This window comes from Giraffa tippelskirchi, chromosome 10 (genome assembly GCF_054371585.1).
Source record: "Giraffa tippelskirchi isolate mGirTip1 chromosome 10, T2T-mGirTip1v1.2.pri, whole genome shotgun sequence".
NCBI lineage: Eukaryota > Metazoa > Chordata > Mammalia > Artiodactyla > Giraffidae > Giraffa > Giraffa tippelskirchi.
Window position 1 is genome coordinate 149,492,030 of NC_137284.1, and position 20,560 is coordinate 149,512,589.

At 39.4% G+C, this 20,560-nt stretch overlaps 1 protein-coding gene across 1 annotated transcript; it reads left to right on the forward strand.

Moving 5' to 3' along the window:
• Window positions 1-4,011: 4,011 nt before the first annotated feature.
• TAS2R39 (taste 2 receptor member 39) lies at window positions 4,012-11,428 on the forward strand. The gene has a single exon (XM_081533214.1). The coding sequence runs from the start codon at window positions 9,318-9,320 to the stop codon at window positions 10,359-10,361; it is 1,044 nt and encodes a 347-aa protein (XP_081389340.1). The 5' UTR covers window positions 4,012-9,317; the 3' UTR covers window positions 10,362-11,428.
• The last annotated feature ends 9,132 nt before the right edge of the window (window positions 11,429-20,560 follow it).

Consider the following 20,560-nt stretch of genomic DNA (forward strand, 5'->3'; position numbering starts at 1 on the left):
TTTTGAACTGTGGTGTTGGAGAAGACTCTTGAGAATCCCTTGGACTGCAAGGAGATCCAATCAATCCATCCTAAAAGAGATCAATCCTGGGTGTTCATTGGAAGGTCTGATGTTGAAGCTGAAACTCCAATACTTTGGCCACCTCATGCGAAGAGTTGACTCATTGGAAAAGACCCTAATGCTGGGTAGGATTGGGGGCGGGAGGAGAAGGGGACGACAGAGGATGAGATGGTTGGATGGCATCACCGACTCGATGAACATGGGTTTGGGTAGACTCCGGGAGTTGGTGATGGACAGAGAGGCCTGGCGTGCTGTAGTTCATGGGGTCGCAAAGAGTCGGACACGACTGAGCAACTGAACTGAACTGAACTGAACTGCTACTGCTGTCGTTATTATGTAAACAATGACTTTAGATGAATTACTCTTAAGAACTGCAAAATGTGAAATGTTGGTTTGGGGGGACTTGCTTCATGGTCCAGTGGTTAAGAATCCACTTTGCAGTGCAGGGGGCCCGGGTTCAACCCCTGGTGGGGGAACTAAGATTTCCCACATGCCGTGGAGCAACTAAGCCCCTGGGCCACAACTACTGAAGCCCACGAAGTACAGCTAGAGAACCCATGCACCACAATGAAAGACCCCCCATGACAAATGAAGACCCTGCATGCCACAGCTAAAACCCAAGGCAGGAAAATAAATAAACTTTTAAGCTGGTTTTTTAATAGCATATGTGAACCAGTTATAAAATACAACTAAATGGCTTTTATCTAGGACAAAATGTTCATGATTCTTTCATTGCTTTTACAAGAAATTTTAAAACAATATATGTAGAAATTAGATATATAAAAATACTGAGTACAGTGGTCATTTCTGAGTCATGGAATCATGAGTCCTTTTCATTTTTTATTTAAAATGTTCTACATATTTCATATAAAAATCACTATTATTAATTGATTATTATAATTGATCACATAATATATTTTCATTGAATTCCTATAAATAAACAGAGTCATAGCTTGCACACTGAAGGAAAAGAACACAAAAACACAGAGCTTATTACATAATGAAATGGTCATCACGCCATAAGGGAAACAAAAACCTTAACAACAAGATAGACTATGGGGATCTCTTCAGTTCAGTTCAGTTCAGTCCAGTCACTCAGTTTTGTCCGACCCCACGCACTGCAGCACACCAGGCTTCCCTGTCCTTTGTTATCTCTCGGAGCTTGCTCAAACTCATATCCATTGAGTTGGTGATGCCATCCAACCGTCTCATCCTCTGCCGTCCCCTTCCACTCCTGCCTTCAATTTTTCCCAGCATCAGAGTCTTTTCCAATGAGTTGGCTCTTCGAATCAGGTGGTCAAAGTATTGGAGCTTCAGCTTCAGCATCAGTCCTTCCAATGAATATTCAAGATTGATTGCCTTTAGGATTGACTCCCTTGAGTTCCTTGCAGTCCAAGGGACTCTGAAGAGTCCTCTCCAACACCACGGTTCAAAAGTATCAATTCTTTAGCACTGAGCTTTCTTTATGATCCAACTCGCACATCCATACATGACTACTGGAAAAACCATAGCTTTGACTAGACAGACCTTTGTCGGTAAAGTAATGTCTCTGCTTTTTAATATGCTGCCTAAGTTGGTCATAGCTTTTCTTCCAAAAGCAAGCATCTTTTCATTTCATGGCTGCAGTTACCATCTGCAGTGATTTTGGAGCCCAAGAAAATTAAGTCTGTCGCTGTTTCCATTGCTTCCTCATCTACTTGCCATGAAGTGATAGGACCCAATGACATGATCTTAGTTTTCTGAATGTTGAGTTTTAAGCCAGCTTTTTCACTCTCCTCTTTCACTTTCATCAAGAGGCTCTTTAGTTCTTCTTTGCTTTCTGCCATAAGCAGGGTGTCATCTGCATATCTGAGGTTACTGATATTTCTCCCTGCCATCTTGATTTCAGCCTGTGCTTCATCCAGTCCAGCATTTCTCATGATGTACTCTCCATGTAAGTAAATAAGCAAAGTGACAATATACAGCCTTGACGTACTCCTTTCCCAATTTGGAATCAGTTTGTTGTTCCATGTCCAGTTCTCACTGTTGCTTATTGACCTACATACAGATTTCTCAGGAGACAGGTAAGGTGGTCTGGTATTCCCATCTCTTTAAGAATTTTCCACAGTTTTTTGTTATCCACACAGTCTAAGGCTTTAGGATAGTCAATGAAGCAGAAGTAGATGCTCTTCTGGAATTCCCTTGCTTTTTCTATGATCCAGCAGATGTTGGCAACTTGATCTTTGGTTCCTCTGCCTTTTCTTAATCCAGCTTGAACATCTGGAAGTTCTCGGTTCATGTACTGTTGAAGCCTAGCTTGCAGAATTTTGAGCATTCTGTAGAGTGCAACAAAAGTGAAAAGTAAACCCTTATTATCTTACAATTATCAGTCTAGATGATCATTTGCCTCTGGATTTATAATGATATAAATATAAAGAAAGAAAGACTGGGCAACTTCCTGGCCATCCAGTGGTTAAGACTCTATGTTTCCACTGCAGAGGTCACAGGTTCTATCCCTGTTCCTGGTTGGGGAACTAACATTCCACATGCCGTGCTGTGCTGCCACAAGAAAAAAAAAGAAAAAGAAAGAAAGAAAGAAGAGAACGTCACTCTGCTTTTTACTTCAGGCCAAAAGGCAGCTGAAAGATGTGGCAGTTTCTGTGGCTGGGAACAGAAACCACAGGAAGAAAATGCCCTTTGAAATGCTATGGTGGTTACCACTGGGAAGCATCAGAGCCTCCACTCACAGCAAAATAACTCTGAAAAACTTCCAGAAATTTGGAAGATTCACACTATCCAATTTCAAAACTTATTATAAACTTATAAAATGTATTCTAATTAATACGGGGTGTTATTTACAAAAGGATAAGCACATGGACCAACAGAATGGAAGAAACGGTTGAGAAGTAGACCCACACAAATACAGACAACTGATTCTGGACTAGGGTGCCAAGGCAATTCAATGAAGAACACTTACGTCAACAAACGGTTCAGGAACAGTTGGCTATCTGTGTGCAAAAAGTAAACTGAAAACCTCTACACATTCTCCACATTCTAAACAACAGTTAAGTCAAAATAGATCATTAGTCTAAACATAAAAGGGAAAATTATAAAGCTTCTCAAAGAAAGCAAAGGAGAACCTTTGTGGCCTTGGGTCTACCAAAGAGTTCTTCAATATAATAACAAAAGCATAATTCATAGTATAAAAATTAATTGAAACTTATCAAAATGTAAAACTTTCATTCTGTGAAGGACATTATTAAGAGAATGAAAAGCTAAACCATGGACTGAGGGAAAATATTTGCAAAGCACATAGGTGATAGAGAACTTATAACCAGAATACATAAAGAATTTCTAAAATTCAACTATAAGGTACCAACTCAATTTTTTTTAAACAGGCAGAAATCTGTGAACACTTGTCCAAAGAAGGTATACATGTGTCCAGTTAGTGTATAGACAGATGTTCAACATCACTAGTCATTAGGGAAGTGCCCATTAAAATCATGATGAAATACTACTACACATTGGGTTGCCATTCCCTTCTCAAGGGAATCTTCCCAACCCAGGGATCAAACCTGGGTCTCCCAAATTGCAGGCAGATTCTTTACCATCTGAGCCACCAGGGAAGCCCAAGGAATTTACCCAAATGAAATATACACATGTATATGTGAATGTTGATAGCAGGCTTATCAGTTAGCATTGCCAAAAATTGTGACTCAGATGTCCTTCAACAGAGAAAATATTCAATAGATAAAAAAACGGGTTTATCCAGACCATGAAATACTACTCAACAATAAATGTAGCTATCAATTCACACAGCAACATGGTTAAATCTTAAATACATTTCACTAAGCAAAAGAAGTCAGACTCATAAAGCTATATAGTGTACAAATTCAATTATATGGCATCTAAGAAGAGCAAAATATTGGGGCAGAAAAGGTAGTGGTTGTTAGAGACTTGGGGATTGGGTTGGGTGAGCAGGTTAGACAACTCCAGGCTAATCATGAGAAAATGTGAAACAAATCCAAATAAAGAAATACTCTACAAAATACATGACCAGTATTATTCAAAATTGTCATGGTCATAAAAAAAATGAAAGACCAAGAATCTATTACAGACTGGAGGAAACTAAAGAAACATAATGACCAAAGGCAATGCAGTACTCTAAATTAGATCTTGGAACATTAGTTGAAAACTGGAAAAATCCAAATCAAGCCTACAATTTAGCTAACAGTACTGTAATTAGGCTCTATACCATGGTTATTTATATAAGATGTGAGCATTAGGGAAGCTGGATGAAGGGTAGATGGGAATTCTCTGGACCATCTTTATAAGGCATCTCTACATCAAAAACTACTTCAAAATAATAAGTTAAGTAAAATAGATAGCTAGTGGGAAGTTGCTATAAAACACAGGGAGCTCAACCTGGTGCTCTGTGACAACCTAGAGGGGTGGGATGGGGTAGGAGGTGGGAGGGAGGTGCAGGAAGGAGGGGACATACATATACCTATGGCTGACTCATGTTGATGTATGGCAGAAACCAGTACAACATTGTAATGCAACTGTCCTCCAGTTAAAAATAAATTTTAAAAAATAATCAGTAAAAAATATAACCAAATAAACTGGACTTTTTAAAGTCATTCTCTAAAAATACCTAATGGTTCAGTTTTCTCCATCAGATTTCCATGGCTAGAAATACACTTGAATGTATCAGGATATATTTAGCAAAGTGGATGTCCATTTAGATAGTGGTCCACCAGTACTACTTTAAAAGATCACCTCTTCACTTAGAAATGTTACTTCACCCCACTTCAGATTACCCCTGGGAATTCCCATCAACAATATTCTTGGAACTTCCCTGGACGTCTGGTGGTTAAGACTCAGCACTTCCACTGCAGGAGGTGTGGGCTCGATCTCTGGTGAGGGAACTAAGATCCTGCATGCCGCATGGTGCAACCAAAAAAAAAATTTATTCTTCTTTCCGTTGCAGGAATCAATGCTGCCAGAAGGTATGGCAAATACAGCCTCTTCTAAAATGCCTTTGATGATTGCAGCAACATGAATGCAACTAGAGATTATCATACTAAGTGAAGTAAATCAAAAAGAGACAGACATTTACCATATGATACCACTTATATATGGAATCTAAAATATGGCATAAATGAACCTATCTACAAGACAGAAACAGACTCACAGACGGAGAACAAACTTGTGGTTGCCAAGAGGAAGGGAGTCGGGGAGCAAAGGAGTGGGAGTGTGGTATTAGCAAATGTAAACTATTATATATAGGACTGATAAACAACAAGGGCCTACTGTATAGCACAGGAAACTATATTCAATATCCTGTGATAAACCATAATGGAAAAGAATATTTAAAAAAAAAAGAATGCCTGTACATGCATAACTGAGTCACTTTACTGGATAGCAGAGATTGGCACAACATTGTAAATCAACTATGCTTCAATTTTAAAAATTAAATTAAACATGCCTTTGATGGTGTGCATGGTCCCTGCTCCTGCCCACTACCACTCTGCAAGACCCAACACTGTGAAACCCAGCCCCCAAGCTGAGGTCACTCCAGTCCTGTGTCCTTCCTTTGTCCTCTCTGCCTCCCACTGGTGCTTCTCTCACAGAAACACAAAGAACTGCTGTGTTTTCTCTCAGTCTCACTGTTCCTGTTCCCACGCTTGATTTGGGCATCAGACCTGCAAGAGTTCAAGACTTAACAGGTGGTAGAACTACTGTTTCTCTGCCTGTCTTTCAGTATCAAGAACTTCCCTGAAATTCTGAACTCACTAGTCTGGTCATTCATTCACCAGCAAGTATCCATGTACTGGGGGTAAGGGTCTCTGTTAGGAGCTAGGAATGAGATACAGTTGTTTAAAAAGAAACAATCCCCAAATGGAGTGTGCTAGGTCCTACATCAGCAAACTGAGACTTTAGATATTAAGTCCGCCTCTCAGGAACGTGACCTTTAACCAATCAATCAGCACTAGTGAGGTAACATACCTGATAGATTCCCCACCTTCCATCCAAAGAAAGATGACCTTATCTGAAACATGCCACTCTTATCCAGAAACTTCCTTTTCCTGGCCCCTCTGCCTATAAAATTCTTCCATTTTGTACAGCTTCTCTGAGCTTCTTTCTACTTGCTGCCTGATTCATAAATCACTGAGTAGAGCCAATTCCATTTCCAAATTTATTCAGTTTGAACCTTACTTTTTAATACAGTAATGAGCAAAACAAATGATAAGAGTGGCATTAAACTCTTCAGAGACTGTTTTCCATTATCCCTCACGCTCTTGGAAACCTGGGTCAGCAGAAGAGGAAGAGAATCGGTGACAAGAAAAAGTTTCTTGAAAACCAAATAGAAGGTCCCAAGATGCTACAGACCTACTTATACAAGTGGATGGAAACAAGCAGGGTAGCAGTTGTTTATGACATTGTATTCAAGGAAAGCACTTAAGAGTTCAGAAATAGAGATGTAAAGATGCGATGGTAAAATTCATAACAACATGCCTAAAACTATCAATCAGGGCAGAAAACTTTCTGAAATTCTTTGCCTTGTTTAAAAAAGTCCTGGACTTCCCTGGTGGTACAGTGAATAAGCTGCAGGAGGAAATGGCAACCCACTCCAGTATTCTTGCCTGGAGAATCCCATGGACAGAGGAGCATGGCAAGATATAGTCCATGGAGTCGCAAGAGTCGGAAACGACTTAGTGACTAAACCACCACCACCACCACAGTGGAATACGTCTGCCACTGCAAAAGACACAGTTTCAAGTCTTGATTCAGGAAGATCCCACATGCTGCGGAGAACCTCAGCCCATGTGCTGCAGCTACTGAAGCCCATGTGCCCAGAACATGTGCTGCATAAGAGAAGCCACTGCAATGAGAAGACCATGCACTGGGACTAGAAAGTACCACCCCTCTCCGCAACTAGAGAAAGCCTGTGCACAGCAACAAGGACGAAGAACAAACAAAAATTAAAATTACAAATAAATAATGAAGTCCTGAGTAAAGGGAAAACTAATCATGATGAACATTTTCAGAGACATCTCACCCATCAACCTTCTCTTTACTGGAATTACTTCACTATTGTAGTTATGTACACTCATAAAAGTTAACTGATTCTGAGTTTAGAAATCCATTTTATCATCCCGTGTACCATGCTCACATTTTAAAATCAGAAACAACTTCCCCGAGATAAAAGTGATTCTTTTCTTCATCTCTTTTGGTTTCAAAATTCCAAAAACAGATTACATGACTTGCGGTGCTGTTTTCACCCTTTGGTGATTTGCCTACCTTGTAAAGGAACAAGGAACTCTTCCTTCAATCCTCATTTTCCTAGTAATTTGTTTAAGGTGAAAGATAAACATGTGTTTGTTTGCATACAAGTGTGTGTGTGCAACCATTCGTATATAAATAGATTTATTATCTCTCAAGTCATTTATTGTGTAAAAACATTGGCCTCTGTAAAAAACTGTCTCTGAAAATCAGTGTCTTCTGGCTTTATTATTGTAATATGGTGATTTATAATAAGAAATACACCAGTCTTTATCCCCTTTTCTGGCACAGAATTCCTACAACCCTTGGAATTTCCTAAGTGACAAGATCAACAAAAATGTCTTTTGATAGGACTTCCCTGGTGGTCCAATGGCTAACACTCCATGCTCCCAATGCAGGGGGCCCTGGGTTGATCCCTGGTCAGAGAATTAGAACCCACATGCCACAACTAAACAGAGATCCCATATGCCTCAACAAAGAAGACCCTGAGTGCCTGAATGCCACAACAAAGACCCCGCACAGCCAAATAAATCAAAATACTTTTAAAAAACAGTCTTTTGCTATGTTACAAAGTGACTTTTGGAACACACCCTCAGAATGGGCACCAATTGCCAGGGGAACAAACTGCGAATACAAGGTTGGAAATTCCGGTCCCAATGTCTGGTTTCCAGGACGGAGAGAGGCTGGAGGTTGAATCAATCACCAGTGGTCGATGATTTCATCACTTGTGCCTATGCAACAAAGGCCCCATTAAACCCCAAAAGGACAGGGTTCAAAGAGCTTTCAAGTTAGAAAACATACAAGGTGCTGGGGGGTGTGGCACCCCAAAGAGGGCACAGAACTTCCGTGCCCCAGGTCCTCAACCTCTCTGTATGTGTCTCTTCCATCTGGATGTTCATCTATCATCATATCCTTTTATAATAAATTGATAAATGTAAATAAGCTGTTTTCTTGAGTTCTGTAAGCCACTTCAACAACTGAACCCAAAAAGGGGGTCATAACTCTAACTTAGAACCAATAAGACACAAGTATGGGTGACAACCTGTACTTGGGATGGGCATCTGAAGTGAGGACAGTCTTCTGGGACTGAGCCCTTAACCTGTGGATCTGACATTATGTCCAGGTAGAGTGTGTCAGAACTGAGTTAAATTGTAGGACACCCAGCTGGTGTTGCAGAACTGTTTACTATGGAGGGGGAAAAAACCACACATGTTTAGTGACCAGAAGTGTCCAAAGCGTTCTGAGTAGTAAAAAAAAAAAAAAAAAACAACTCATAGGTGAGGTTTTTTTCAACTCAATTATTCTTTCCTTAGGTAGTGAGGCCACCACAAAAGACCATCAGGATAAAACATCATAGTTAAGACAACCCTGCATCTAGCCTTTGGTGCACACAAAAGGATCCACACATGTAGGCAGTGTAACATAGTGAGTAGGAACAGGGCCTCTGGGGCCATGGGACTTGGATTTGAATCCCAGCTCTCTCTCCTTCTCTCTCTCCCTCTTTGACTTTGGACAAGTTATTTAGTTTCCTGACCTGCAAAATGGAGATAATAAAAGTACATTCTTCATAGGGCTGTTGTAAGGTTCAAATTTCATAATATATATGAAAGCGTTTGGACAGTGCCTAGCACATAAGAACTATATATATAGACAGAGATAGATATAAATATTTGAAGTTATTATTATTTTCAATCAGTTCCCTGAGGTCACAAGTGAAACAGTGAAACAGGGACTTTGCGAACAGATGGTTGACTTAACTGGAGCTATTAAGAAACACAGCTCTCAATTCTGTGTTAGTGATTTATAAAGGAGAGTCTTCTCAAGTTCTCCCCTGGGCCCCACGATTCAAATAACACACCAGCACATCCAAAAATATTTGGGAGGGGACAGGAAACAAATCCTTCCATCATTTGCAGCTCCAGATTTAGAATTTTAAAATAAACAAATGATGTAGATTTGGAAATGTTGAATCAACTGCTTCCTCTTGTGACATGATGGGTGGGAGCTATCACAGGCCCGCACATCAAGCGCTAAGGAGACATTTTCCTCCAGACATCGAAGAAGAGCAACCCCTCAGGATGACCCAAACCTGCAGTTCCTCAGAAAATGATCTGTCACCATCTCTTGTCACTTTGATATTAATAATTATCGGCACGGAATGCATCCTTGGTATCCTCGCAAATGGGTTCATTGTGGCGATAAACACAGCTGAATGGATTCACAATAAGGTACTCTCCACCAGTGGCAAGATCCTGCTTTTCCTGGGTGTATCCAGAATAGTTCTACAAAGCTTCATGATGCTAGAACTTACCTTAAGCTCAACATCCCCACAGTTTTATAACGACGACATTGTGTATCATACATTCAAAGGATGTTTCATGTTCTTAAATCATTGCAGCCTCTGGTTTGCTGCCTGGCTCAGCTTCTTCTACTTCGTGAAGGTGGCGGATTTCTCCTACCCTCTTTTCCTCAAGCTGAAGTGGAGAATTTCCAGACTGATGCCCTGGCTTCTGCAGCTTTCACTGTTTGTTTCCTTGGGCCAGAGTGTGCTCTTCCAAAGCATCGATACTATGAATTGTAACAATCCTTTTTCTCTCCCCTCCTTCAACTCCACTAAGAAAAAGTCCTTCGTGGAGGCCACTGTGATCAACCTGGTTCTTTTCCTTAACCTGGGACTCTTCATCCCTCTGATCATGTTTATCCTGGCAGCCACCCTGCTGATCATCTCTCTCAAAAGACACACCTTCCACATGAAAAGCAATGCCACTGGCTCCAGGGACCCCAGTATGGAGGCTCACCTGGGGGCCATCAGAGCCATCAGCTACTTTCTCATTCTCTATATTTTCAACGTATTTGCTCTCTTTCTCTACATGTCCAACTTCTTTGACATCAATAGTCCCTGGAATATTTTGTGCAAAATCATCATGGCTGCCTACCCTGTGGGCCATTCCATTCTACTGATCCAGGACAACCGGGGGCTGAAAAGAGCCTGGAAGAGGCTTCAGGCTCAAGTCCACCTTTATTTTAAAAAGTAGACCCTAAGATTCACACTCAAAGCACCTACCCCAACCAGCTCTGCCTTTTCCTCATCTAGACCTCTCTTTTCCTACCTTCTTTCTTCCCCAGACCTGATCTGATCCTTTCACTCGGTGTGTTTTTGGTATTGGAGGTGGATCTTCATTTCTCTCTTTTGCTTCATGGGCACAATCTTAGTGCCAGTGACAAATTCTTCACCTGAGTCTTCCATTTCTACCCCACCCCCTTCATCTGAAGCAGTGACTGTGGACATTGGCCACACATCAGAATCTCTAGAGGAAATTGTTTTTAATACCAGTGTCCAGGCTGGTCCCAAATCAATGAAGTCAAGATTTCCAGGGTTGGAACTTAGGCAATTTGTTCAGTTCTCCAGGTGATTCTGATGAGCCTGAGTTGATGTAGCCACCAAAATAAAGCAAGGCTTTGCAACTTGAACTTCTGGCAACTTCTCTCCTTCCCCATCCACATGTCTTTTAAACAGATTTAGATTATTCAGGAAGCTTTCTGAGTAACATCTGGAAATGCATTTTATCTCCATCCTCTAAAAACATAATCTGAGTAATTTGGAATATTTATCAAAATTAATGAACTGTGGTGTTGGAGAAGACTCTTGAGCGTCCCTTGGACTGCAAGGAGATCAAACCAGTCAATCCTAAAGGAAATCAGTCCTGAATATTCATTGGAAGGACTGATGCTGAAGCTGAAGCTCCAATACTTTGGCCACCTGATGTAAAGAGCTGACTCACTGGAAAAGACCCTGGTGTTAGGAAAGATTGAAGGCAGGAGGAGAAGGGGATGACAGAGGATGAGATGGTTGGATGGCATCACCAACTTGATGGACATGAGTTTGAGCAAGCTCCAGGAATTGGTGATGGACAAGGAAGCCTAGCATGCTGCAGTCCATGGGGTCACAGAGTCAGATACAACTGAGTGACTGAACTGAACTGAACTGAATCAGAATTAATAATACATAAAATATCTTTCAGGGCTGCCTTGGTACCTCAGTGGTAAAAACTCCGCCTGCCAATGCAGGAGACCCCCAGATTCAATCCCTGGATCGAGAAGATCCCCCAGAGAAGGAAATGGCAACTCACTCTAGTATTTTTGCCTGGGAAATCCCATAGACAGGAGCCTGGCAGGCTATAGTCCATGGGGTCACAAAAGAGACGCGACTTAGCAATTAAACAACAAAGTATCATTCAACCTAAAAATTATTGTCTAAGAACTTTCCCCAAAGATTTGGTCATATACATACAAGTGAAGAAATATTTGCAGGAAGATTATCACTGTAGGACTATTCACCAATGAGAAAAATCATACCTCTGAAAAGGATACACATGTATTTTTAAAATGAGACAAATGACTGTGTCATGAAATGAAAATATCACCAATACATTGTTAAGTTCAAAACACAAGCAGATATTTTATGATTCCATTTATGTGTTTTAATGGAATATAATGCATATATATATAAAATGTTTCTAGAAAGTGAAGGCGAAGTCACTCAGTCGTGTCCGACTCTTAGCGACCCCATGGACCTACCAGGCTCATCCATCCATGGGATTTTCCAGGCAAGAGTACTGGAGTGGGGTGCCATTGGATGTACCAAAAATGATTTAACATACGATTTCTGAATAGTGACATCGGGTGTCTGGGGATAATGAAATATTTGCACTCAATTTTAACCTTTTTCCATTGTTTGAACTACTTAGAACTTGTGTGCATTAATTTTAAAATTATAAGATTTATGTTGTTTCTTTAATTTCAAGGGTAAAGAATCCGCCTGAAAAGCAGGAGACCTCAGGTAAATTCCTGGGTCGAGAAGATCCGCTGAAGAAGGGATAGGCTACCCACTCCAATATTCTTGGGCTTCCCTGGTGACTCAGCTGGTAAAGAATTCACCTGCAATGTGGAAGACCTGGGTTCAATCCCTGGGTTGGGAAGATTCCCCTGGAGAAGGGAACAGCTACCCACTCCAGTATTCCAGCCAGGAGAATTCCATGGACTATACAGTCCAAGGGGTTGCAGAGTTGGACAGGACTGAGTGACTTTCACTTTCACTTTAATTACAAAGAGAACTAGGGAAATTATTTGGGAAATGGGAAAGAACTATGTATCTTAATTAGTTGATTGAACCTCTGTTTATTTTTATTAAAAATACAGACATCAATAATGATAAATTAAAAATTTCCTATCACTCCTATCACTCCCTCTTATTCTTCACTTTATTAGCTCAAGGGCTCCTATGGAGAGTCATCAGCTTTCAATCCACAGACATGGCTAGATTCTCTGTCCTTCTATTGGCCCCTCCTCTTCACTTTCCTTCATATCAGTTTGGATTACTGGTTAATCATACCCACATCTTTAAAAATGTTTTCAGCATTTACAGGTGAAACGAAATGATATCTGAGATTTGCTTTGAAATCATTTAGCAGAGGATAAAGGAGTAGAGAGGTTTAGATGCATCATATGTTGATAAGTTTTTTCAAACAAGGACTCAGGTGGTTCTTTATACTAGTCTATTTCAGGGTATGTTTGAAATTTTCCCCAATATTCTTCTATAAATGAGTTATAAAACCATATTAAACACTTTTAATTTCCTGGCCCCTGTTTGCCATCATGAATCTTCATCCCCATCATGTGGAACAATGGTACATCTAGGTGAACCCAACTGTTTAACACCCCATATTTACTTCTAAGTAGCCTGCTATTGCTTTAGATATCACATAACTGGATGAAGTTACGTTTCTACAGATTCATGCTCTTCAGCCTCAAATGAGTAACATCATTGGACATTTCCATCCGTATTTCCCTAAAGAGGTCTCCATTAACTACTCACAATGATTAGCTCATTTCTTTTCCTCAGTCCTGAACATCCAGTCTGTCATCTCTCTGCCTTATTCTCATCTGATGAAGTTGCCTTCACATTTTCTTTTTTTGATAGAAGAAAGTCATTAGGAAGTCATTCCTTCACCTTCCCCTTAGCAAATCTACAGAACTACAAATTTTCTCCAGCATTCCTAATGTTTCAATAGAAAGAATGTTCCTTTGTGAACATACATACAGAGAACAAATTGGTGGTTGCATGAAGTGGGGAAGGTGGGGTGAGAAAAATGGGTGAACTGGGGTTTTTTAAGTTTAAATAAAATTTAAAATTCTTTAAATAAATAAATCCAGGCAAAAGGAGATATTACAAGCAGATCATAATCACGAATTTGTATGTGGTACTCAAAATTCTAAGAGCTATTTTTCGATATCCAATTTCAAAATATACATGTTGAACACATGAGTACATTTCTGTTCAACATATAATTAGTAGTGAAATTTCACAGTTAGAGAACATGTCTATCCTCAGCTTTTACAGACAACACTCCCAAACTGTTTCCCAATAAAGTTCATTGCATTTTCATACACAGTGAACCACTGCATAGTACTGGAAGAAATTCAGATAAATCACAAAAATGAAATTTCATAAACACAGATGCAAAAGAGGATAGATGTAACAGTGCATTTTTAACAATGTAAGCACTACCAAAACTACTCTTTGCAATTTTAAGACAGGATATGTGGGGTGGCTATTGTCTGGAAAGAAGTAAAGGGGACTTCTGGGTGCTAATACTATGGTAATATTTTATTTCATGATCTGGGTGCAAGTTACATATTTTTAGTTGTGAAAATTACTTATTTTTAGTTTGAGTTACAATGCAACTTCAATAAAGAGTTTAAAAAATTAAGTGGCTGTAAATGTATATGTGTATTTGTGTATAAACACTTCAATTAAAAGGTTTTTTTTTATTTTTATTTTTTTCATCAATCCTAAAGGAAATCAATCCTGAATATTCATTGGAAGGACTGAGGCTGAAACTGAAGCTCCAATACTTTGACCACCTGATGCAAAGAGGTGACTCATTAGAAAAGACCCTGATGCTGGGAAAGGTTGAAGGCAGGAGGAGAAGGGGATTATAGAGGATGAATTGGTTGGATGGCATCACTGACTCAATCCACATGAGTCTGAGCAAATTCTGGTAAATGGTGAAGGACAGAGAAAGCCTAGCGTGCAGTAGTTCATGAGGTCGCAAAGAGTCGGACACGACTGAGTGACTTAACAACAATACACAAAGGTATAGAAATAAAAACTGCAAATCACTCATTATCCTTCAACCCAGAGACAATTTTTGCTAATATTTTTAAATGTATATATGTGTGGTTGAACAAAATTGGATTTATACTTAATATACATTTTTGTAACTTTTTTTTAACTTAACATCTTGATGTTTATTTCAAATTTTATTAAATTGCTTTCTAAAACCTAAAAAAAAAAATTAAGGTTTATGATGCTCAGTCATGAACATAACTTATAAAAAGTGAGAAATTAAGACTACCGTACTCTAATTTTCACTAATCAGATTAGCAAAGATCAAAAAGTTTGGTAACACACTGTGCTGGTGATTACAGGGACCAGGCAATCTCACAAATTGATGGAAGTGTTAATTGCTACTTCTTCAAACACACTTTAACAAGACCTATGAACATTATGAAGGTACATCAGTCATGAGAAAGACATCCTACCATTTGCAACTACATGAATGGACCTTGAAGATATTATACAAAATGAGGTAAGCCAGGCAGAGGAAGACAAGTACTGTTATGATATTATTTACATATGGAATCTAAAAAAAGCCAAACTTGTATAAAATGGAGAGTAAATGGTGGTTAGCAGAAGATAGGGAGTAGAAGGTTAAAATAGATATTGTTTAGGATACAAATTTGCAAGGAGTAGTAAGTCCTAGAGATCTAATGCACAGTAGTGAATAAAGACAACAATATTATACTGTAATTATTAAACTTGCTAAGAGACTAGAAATTAATGATTCCAAGCATTAAAAAGAAAGGATCATTATGTAATGTGACAGAGGTACTGATTATTGCTACAATAACAATCATATTGAAATTTATAAATGTATCAAATTAACATGTAGCACACCTTAAATTTACACTATGTTATATGTCAAATATAAAATAGATAACTAAAGAGAACCTACTGTATAGCTCAGGGAACTCTACTCAGTGCTCCATGGTGACCTAAATGGGAAGGAAATCAGAAAAGAGGGGATATACGAATATACATGTATATACATATACAGCTGATTCACTTTGCTGTATAGTAGAAACTAACAAAGCCTTGTAAAGCAACTAAACTCCAATAAAACGTACTTTTAAGAAAGTCACATTTCAATAAATTTTCATTTTAAAAAATAATTTATTTAATTTTAAATAAACAAAGAAGAGGAAATGGTAACAAGAAAACATATGGAGGTACATATTTTACTTAGCAATTTTATTTGGGGATTTATCTTACAAATATACTTAAACATACAAAAAGTAATATTTGTTGCAATATTCTTTATAATAGAAAAAAATAGTAAAAATCAAAATGTCCCTCAATAGACATCCATACAAAGAAAGAACAGAGGGTAAGGAGAAGAGAAAAGAAAGACATGAAGGTACTTATATGTGGATATGGAACTGCTTCCAAAAGTCTCATCAGGGCTAAAAAACAAATTCAAAATCCAGTGCCTTTACTCTACCATAATTTATATTTAAAAGGGTATTTTTTTAAAATACTTGAATGTGTGTGTGTTTTCCTATATAAATTCCCTCTGGAAGATTTTACTAAGAAATTAATAACATTATTTTCTTTCAAAGAAGTTAATTGTGTGTGGCTGGCAGACAGGAAGAGAAGGGAAGTTTTTCCTTGTATGTTGTTGCTCTCGCTAAGTCGTGTCCGACTCTTTGCAACCCCATGAACTGCAGCCTGCCAGGTTTTCCTGTCCTTTGCTATCTCTGGTAGTTTGCTCAAACTCATGTCCATTGAGTCAGTGATGCCATCCAACCATGTCATCCTCTGCTGTCTCCTTCTCCTCCTGCCTTCAGTCTTTCTCAGCATCAGGATGTTTTCCAAGGAGTCAGCCCTTCTCATCAGGTGGCCAAAGTATTGGAGCTTCAGCTTCAGCATCAGTCCTTCTGATGAATGGTCAGGGTTGACTTCCTTTAGAATTGACTCCTTTTGATCTCCTTACTGTAAAGGATTCTCTAGAGTCCTCTCCAACATCACAGTTCAAAAGCATCAGTTCTTCAGTGCTCAGCCTTCTTTATGGCCCGGCTCTCACATCTGTACATGACTACTGGAAAAACCATACTTTTTACTGGACAGATCTTTGTTGGCAAGTGATGTCTCTGCCTTTTAATGTGCTTGTCATAGCTTTTCTTCCAAGAAGCAAGCGTCTTTTAATTTCATGGCTGCAGTCACCATCCACAGTGCTTTTGGAGTCCAGGAAAATAAAGTCTGTCATTTTTTCCATTTTCCCCCATCTATTTGCCATGAAGTGATGGGACCAGGTGCCATGATCTTAGTTTTCTGAATGTCGAGTTTTAAGTTTTATCAAGACTCTTTAGTTCTTCTTGGCTTTCTGCCATTAAAATGCTATCATCTGCATATCTGAGGTTGTTGATATTTTTCATGGCAATCTTGATTCCAGCTTGTGATTCATCCAGCCTGGCATTTCTTATGTCTCATCTCTTATGTCTCCTGCATTGGTAGGCAAGTTCTTTACCACTAGCTCCACCTGGGACTTCCTGGGGGCTTCCCTGGTAGCTCAGTCGGTAAAGAAACTGTCTGCAATGCAGGAAACCTGGGTTCAATCCCTGGGTCAGGGAGATCCACTGGAAAAGGAAATGGCAACCCACACCACTATTCTTGCCTGGAGATTCCCATGGACAGAGGAGCCTGGCGGACTACATACAGTCCATGGGGCCCAAGAGTCAGACATGACTGAGCAACTAAACCACCATACCACACCACCACCTGGGAAGCCCTAGGTGGAGTTTGCTTATGTGAATGAAAAATATTGCCTGCCATATTGGTAAACAAAAGATGTGGCAGCCAGCAAGCCATCACATTATGGTCACCCCAATGGTGAGCCCTAAGGGAACTCAGGATGAAAACACGAAGTCCACCATCAAACCATTAGACACTGCAACCATTGTCTAACAATGCACCCTGAAAAAACTCAGGCTGAGAAAGCACAGGATACTGGCCCCAGATAGCTGAGGTACATGTCAGAAGAATGATTTCAGTGAACCCAGACTCCTGCATATTCATAGAAAAGTGTTAAATTTCTTAACTTGAGATATCTGTTTTTCTTTAATCAACAGTAATCTTTTGATGCTCTGACCTGTTTTTGTTGCAAGCACTGCTATATACCCTGGCTCCCTCACCATCTCTTAGAAGCAGTCTTTCTGAGTTAAGCTGTGTCCCAGGCTTAAGTTTTCAGTTTTGCTGCCGAAAAAAACATAACTCTCAACTTTTATTTATTTCTTTAAAGTTTTTTTAAAAATAATTGTATTTATTTACTTATTTATTGGCTGTGCTGGGTCTTCGTTGCTGAGTGGGCTTTTCTCTAGTTGCAGTGAGTGGGGGCTACTCTCTAGCTGCAGTGCACGGGCTTCTCATTGCAGTGGCTTCTCCTGTTGCTAAATACAGGCTCCAGGTATGCAGGCTTCAGTAGTGGCTCCCAGGCTCTAGAATGCAGGATCAATAGTTGTGGTACACAGGCTTAGTTGCTCTGCAGTGAGAGAGTCAATTCCTAGGTAGGTTGATAAGAAGTGCAGGGTCCCCAAGGAGGAGAAAGGGGTCTGGGGCTCTTGAGGAGGAGATAGGGGTCTAGAGTTGTCAAGGAGAAGAAAAGGACAATTTTTTTTTTTCTTTAAGCCCAGAGCTGATGATTATACAACAAAGCAACTCAGCTTATACTCTGTACTAAGGATTATATAACAACAATGTATCCTGCTGAGGACATGTTTCTCCTTCTTGAGAACCTTCTGACTAGTCCTGTCATCTTAAAATGTACATTATGGGAGTGGGTCTGGTGAGACCTTTCTATTGTTAGTTCTAATCTTCTTAATTTAAGATGTATGTTGTAGGAATGGGTCTAGTAAAAGTATATAAGGCCTTGATAAGACTATCGAGGGGGGCACTCTCCCCCTTCTGATGTCTATGTCAGAAGCTTCCTCTGTCCCTCTTCTTACTTTAATAAAACTCTGCTACACAAAAGCTCTTGAGTGATCAAGCCTGGCCCCTGGTCCCGAAGCTAAATCTTCTTCAGGGATCATGAATCCGACACTGTTCACCATAAGCTATCAGCAGCACATGGGATCTTCCAGAACCAGGGATCAAACCCGTGTCTCCTGCACTGGCGGGCAGGTTCTTTACCACTGAGCCACTGAGGAAGCCCAACTCTCATCTTCTAGGCTATGGATTTTTTTCAGTAGACACTTATAAATCTAAAATGGAAAACATCTCTCTGAGTTATACAAAAAAAAAAGTTTCTAATTTACCATCATTGTCAATATGACAAGCCCTGGAAAGCTAGCTCTCATTTCCAGAACATTTGTGATAAAGGCTCATGCCCCATATTGTGTGCTGTTTTTTAACAGAAAGAATTTCTTTTACTCGGCGCTGGAGCAAGGGTAACCTACAGTCAAGTTGAAAAGGATAGACAAAGATACATGTAAAAAACTAGAGATGAAAAAATCAACTGAAAACAAAATCTGAGGAAACAGCAATTAAGACTGCTCAAAGAAGAAAACTGAGTTGAATCTTTTTAAAAATTGGATTAGCTAGCAACAATAGTAGCAACAATGACAACAAAATACCCACAAGTGTGGAAAGTGTAAGGAATGGTAAAAATAGCCTGTTTATCCTTGATCAAACAGTTAACCTTTCTAAATTTTAACTTCGGGAAGATCCTTGGAGAAGGAAATGTCTACCCACTCCAGTATTCTTGCCTGGGAAATCCCATGGACAGAGGAGCCTGGCGGGCTACAGTCCATGGGATCATAGAGTCGGACATGATTGAGCAACTAAACAAGGAAAGGAATCTATAAAATAAGAGGGATAATAATGCTGATTTTACAAAGGAGTCCAGAACAGTAATTAAGATAATTTATACATGGTAATGAATGGTACAAGACAGCCATTTTGTTATTTTTTTAAAAAGCCATATCTGGGGTTGCATCTAAGTTGAATCACCAATCTCCAGAATTTCCAAGATAAATTCACCAAATAAAACTTATTACACCTTCTCTTCCTATTTTGCAAAGAACTAGGTTAAATTACTTCTGAAATAGAGGCACTATTTCTTTTTCATGTCAGGTAAAAGCAGAGGCTTTTCCCAAGGGTCCCATTTTCTGAACTTCAACAGCCATGGGCATGTAAGAAGAGAAAAATAAAAGTAAAGAGCAAAATCAATAAAAACCTTGAAACTCTCAAGCCATTAAAGAAATGCTACAGATCACTCAAAGCTATTCAGAGCAGGTCTAAACTTTAGACTGAGTCATTGCTCATGACCTAGAATGGAAAGAGTTGCTCTCCTGAGAGAAAAAAGGGTGAACTACCCTCCCCCATTTCACAACCAGTCTAGAGGACCATCTATAAACATGGACACCTCAGGGGTATCCTCACTGGGCCGAAGACTTGGCTGCACTGGCCAGCATTCCTCACACATGCCGTCCTTAAAAGCTATTACTAACAGGATTTTTGTTGACACCATGAAAGTGTCCAGGAAGGAACATGACTGGACCATGTTACTATCAGTTAGATGTAATCCTCCCCATTTTTTCCTCCAGAAGTAGCTCCCTCAAAGTCTCTCATCCTCTTATTCCATTCTCAACAAATGGTTCCTAACCTGAACTCACATCTGTCATCATTGGAAATTCTTTCACTGAATGTCTTTGTTATAACCATCAATTGCTTCCTAGATCTCATGTCTTACTCTTTTTCTAATTGAAATATATTTGACATGTAACATTGTGTCAACTTAAGATGTACATGTTAACTTGATACATTTATATATTGTAATATGATTGCCATTGTAGCAATAATTAACACATCTTTCATGTTACATAATTGTTCTTTTGTTAGCAGCTGGAATCACTAAATTCTAGTCTCTTCATAAGATTAATGATTATGATACAAAATTGTTGTCTATATTCACTATACTGGGCATTAGATCTCTAGGGTTTATTTACTACTCATTATAAGTTTGTACCCTTAAACAATGTCTGTTCAATCCCCCTAACTCTCAATCTCCTGGTATTAGAACACATTCTCAAGTCACTTCCTTAGAAAGCTGACCAT

Bases quoted from the DNA above. Each gene is read 5' to 3' on its own strand.
- TAS2R39 (XM_081533214.1), top strand. From the start codon at position 9,318: ATGATGGGTGGGAGCTATCACAGGCCCGCACATCAAGCGCTAAGGAGA.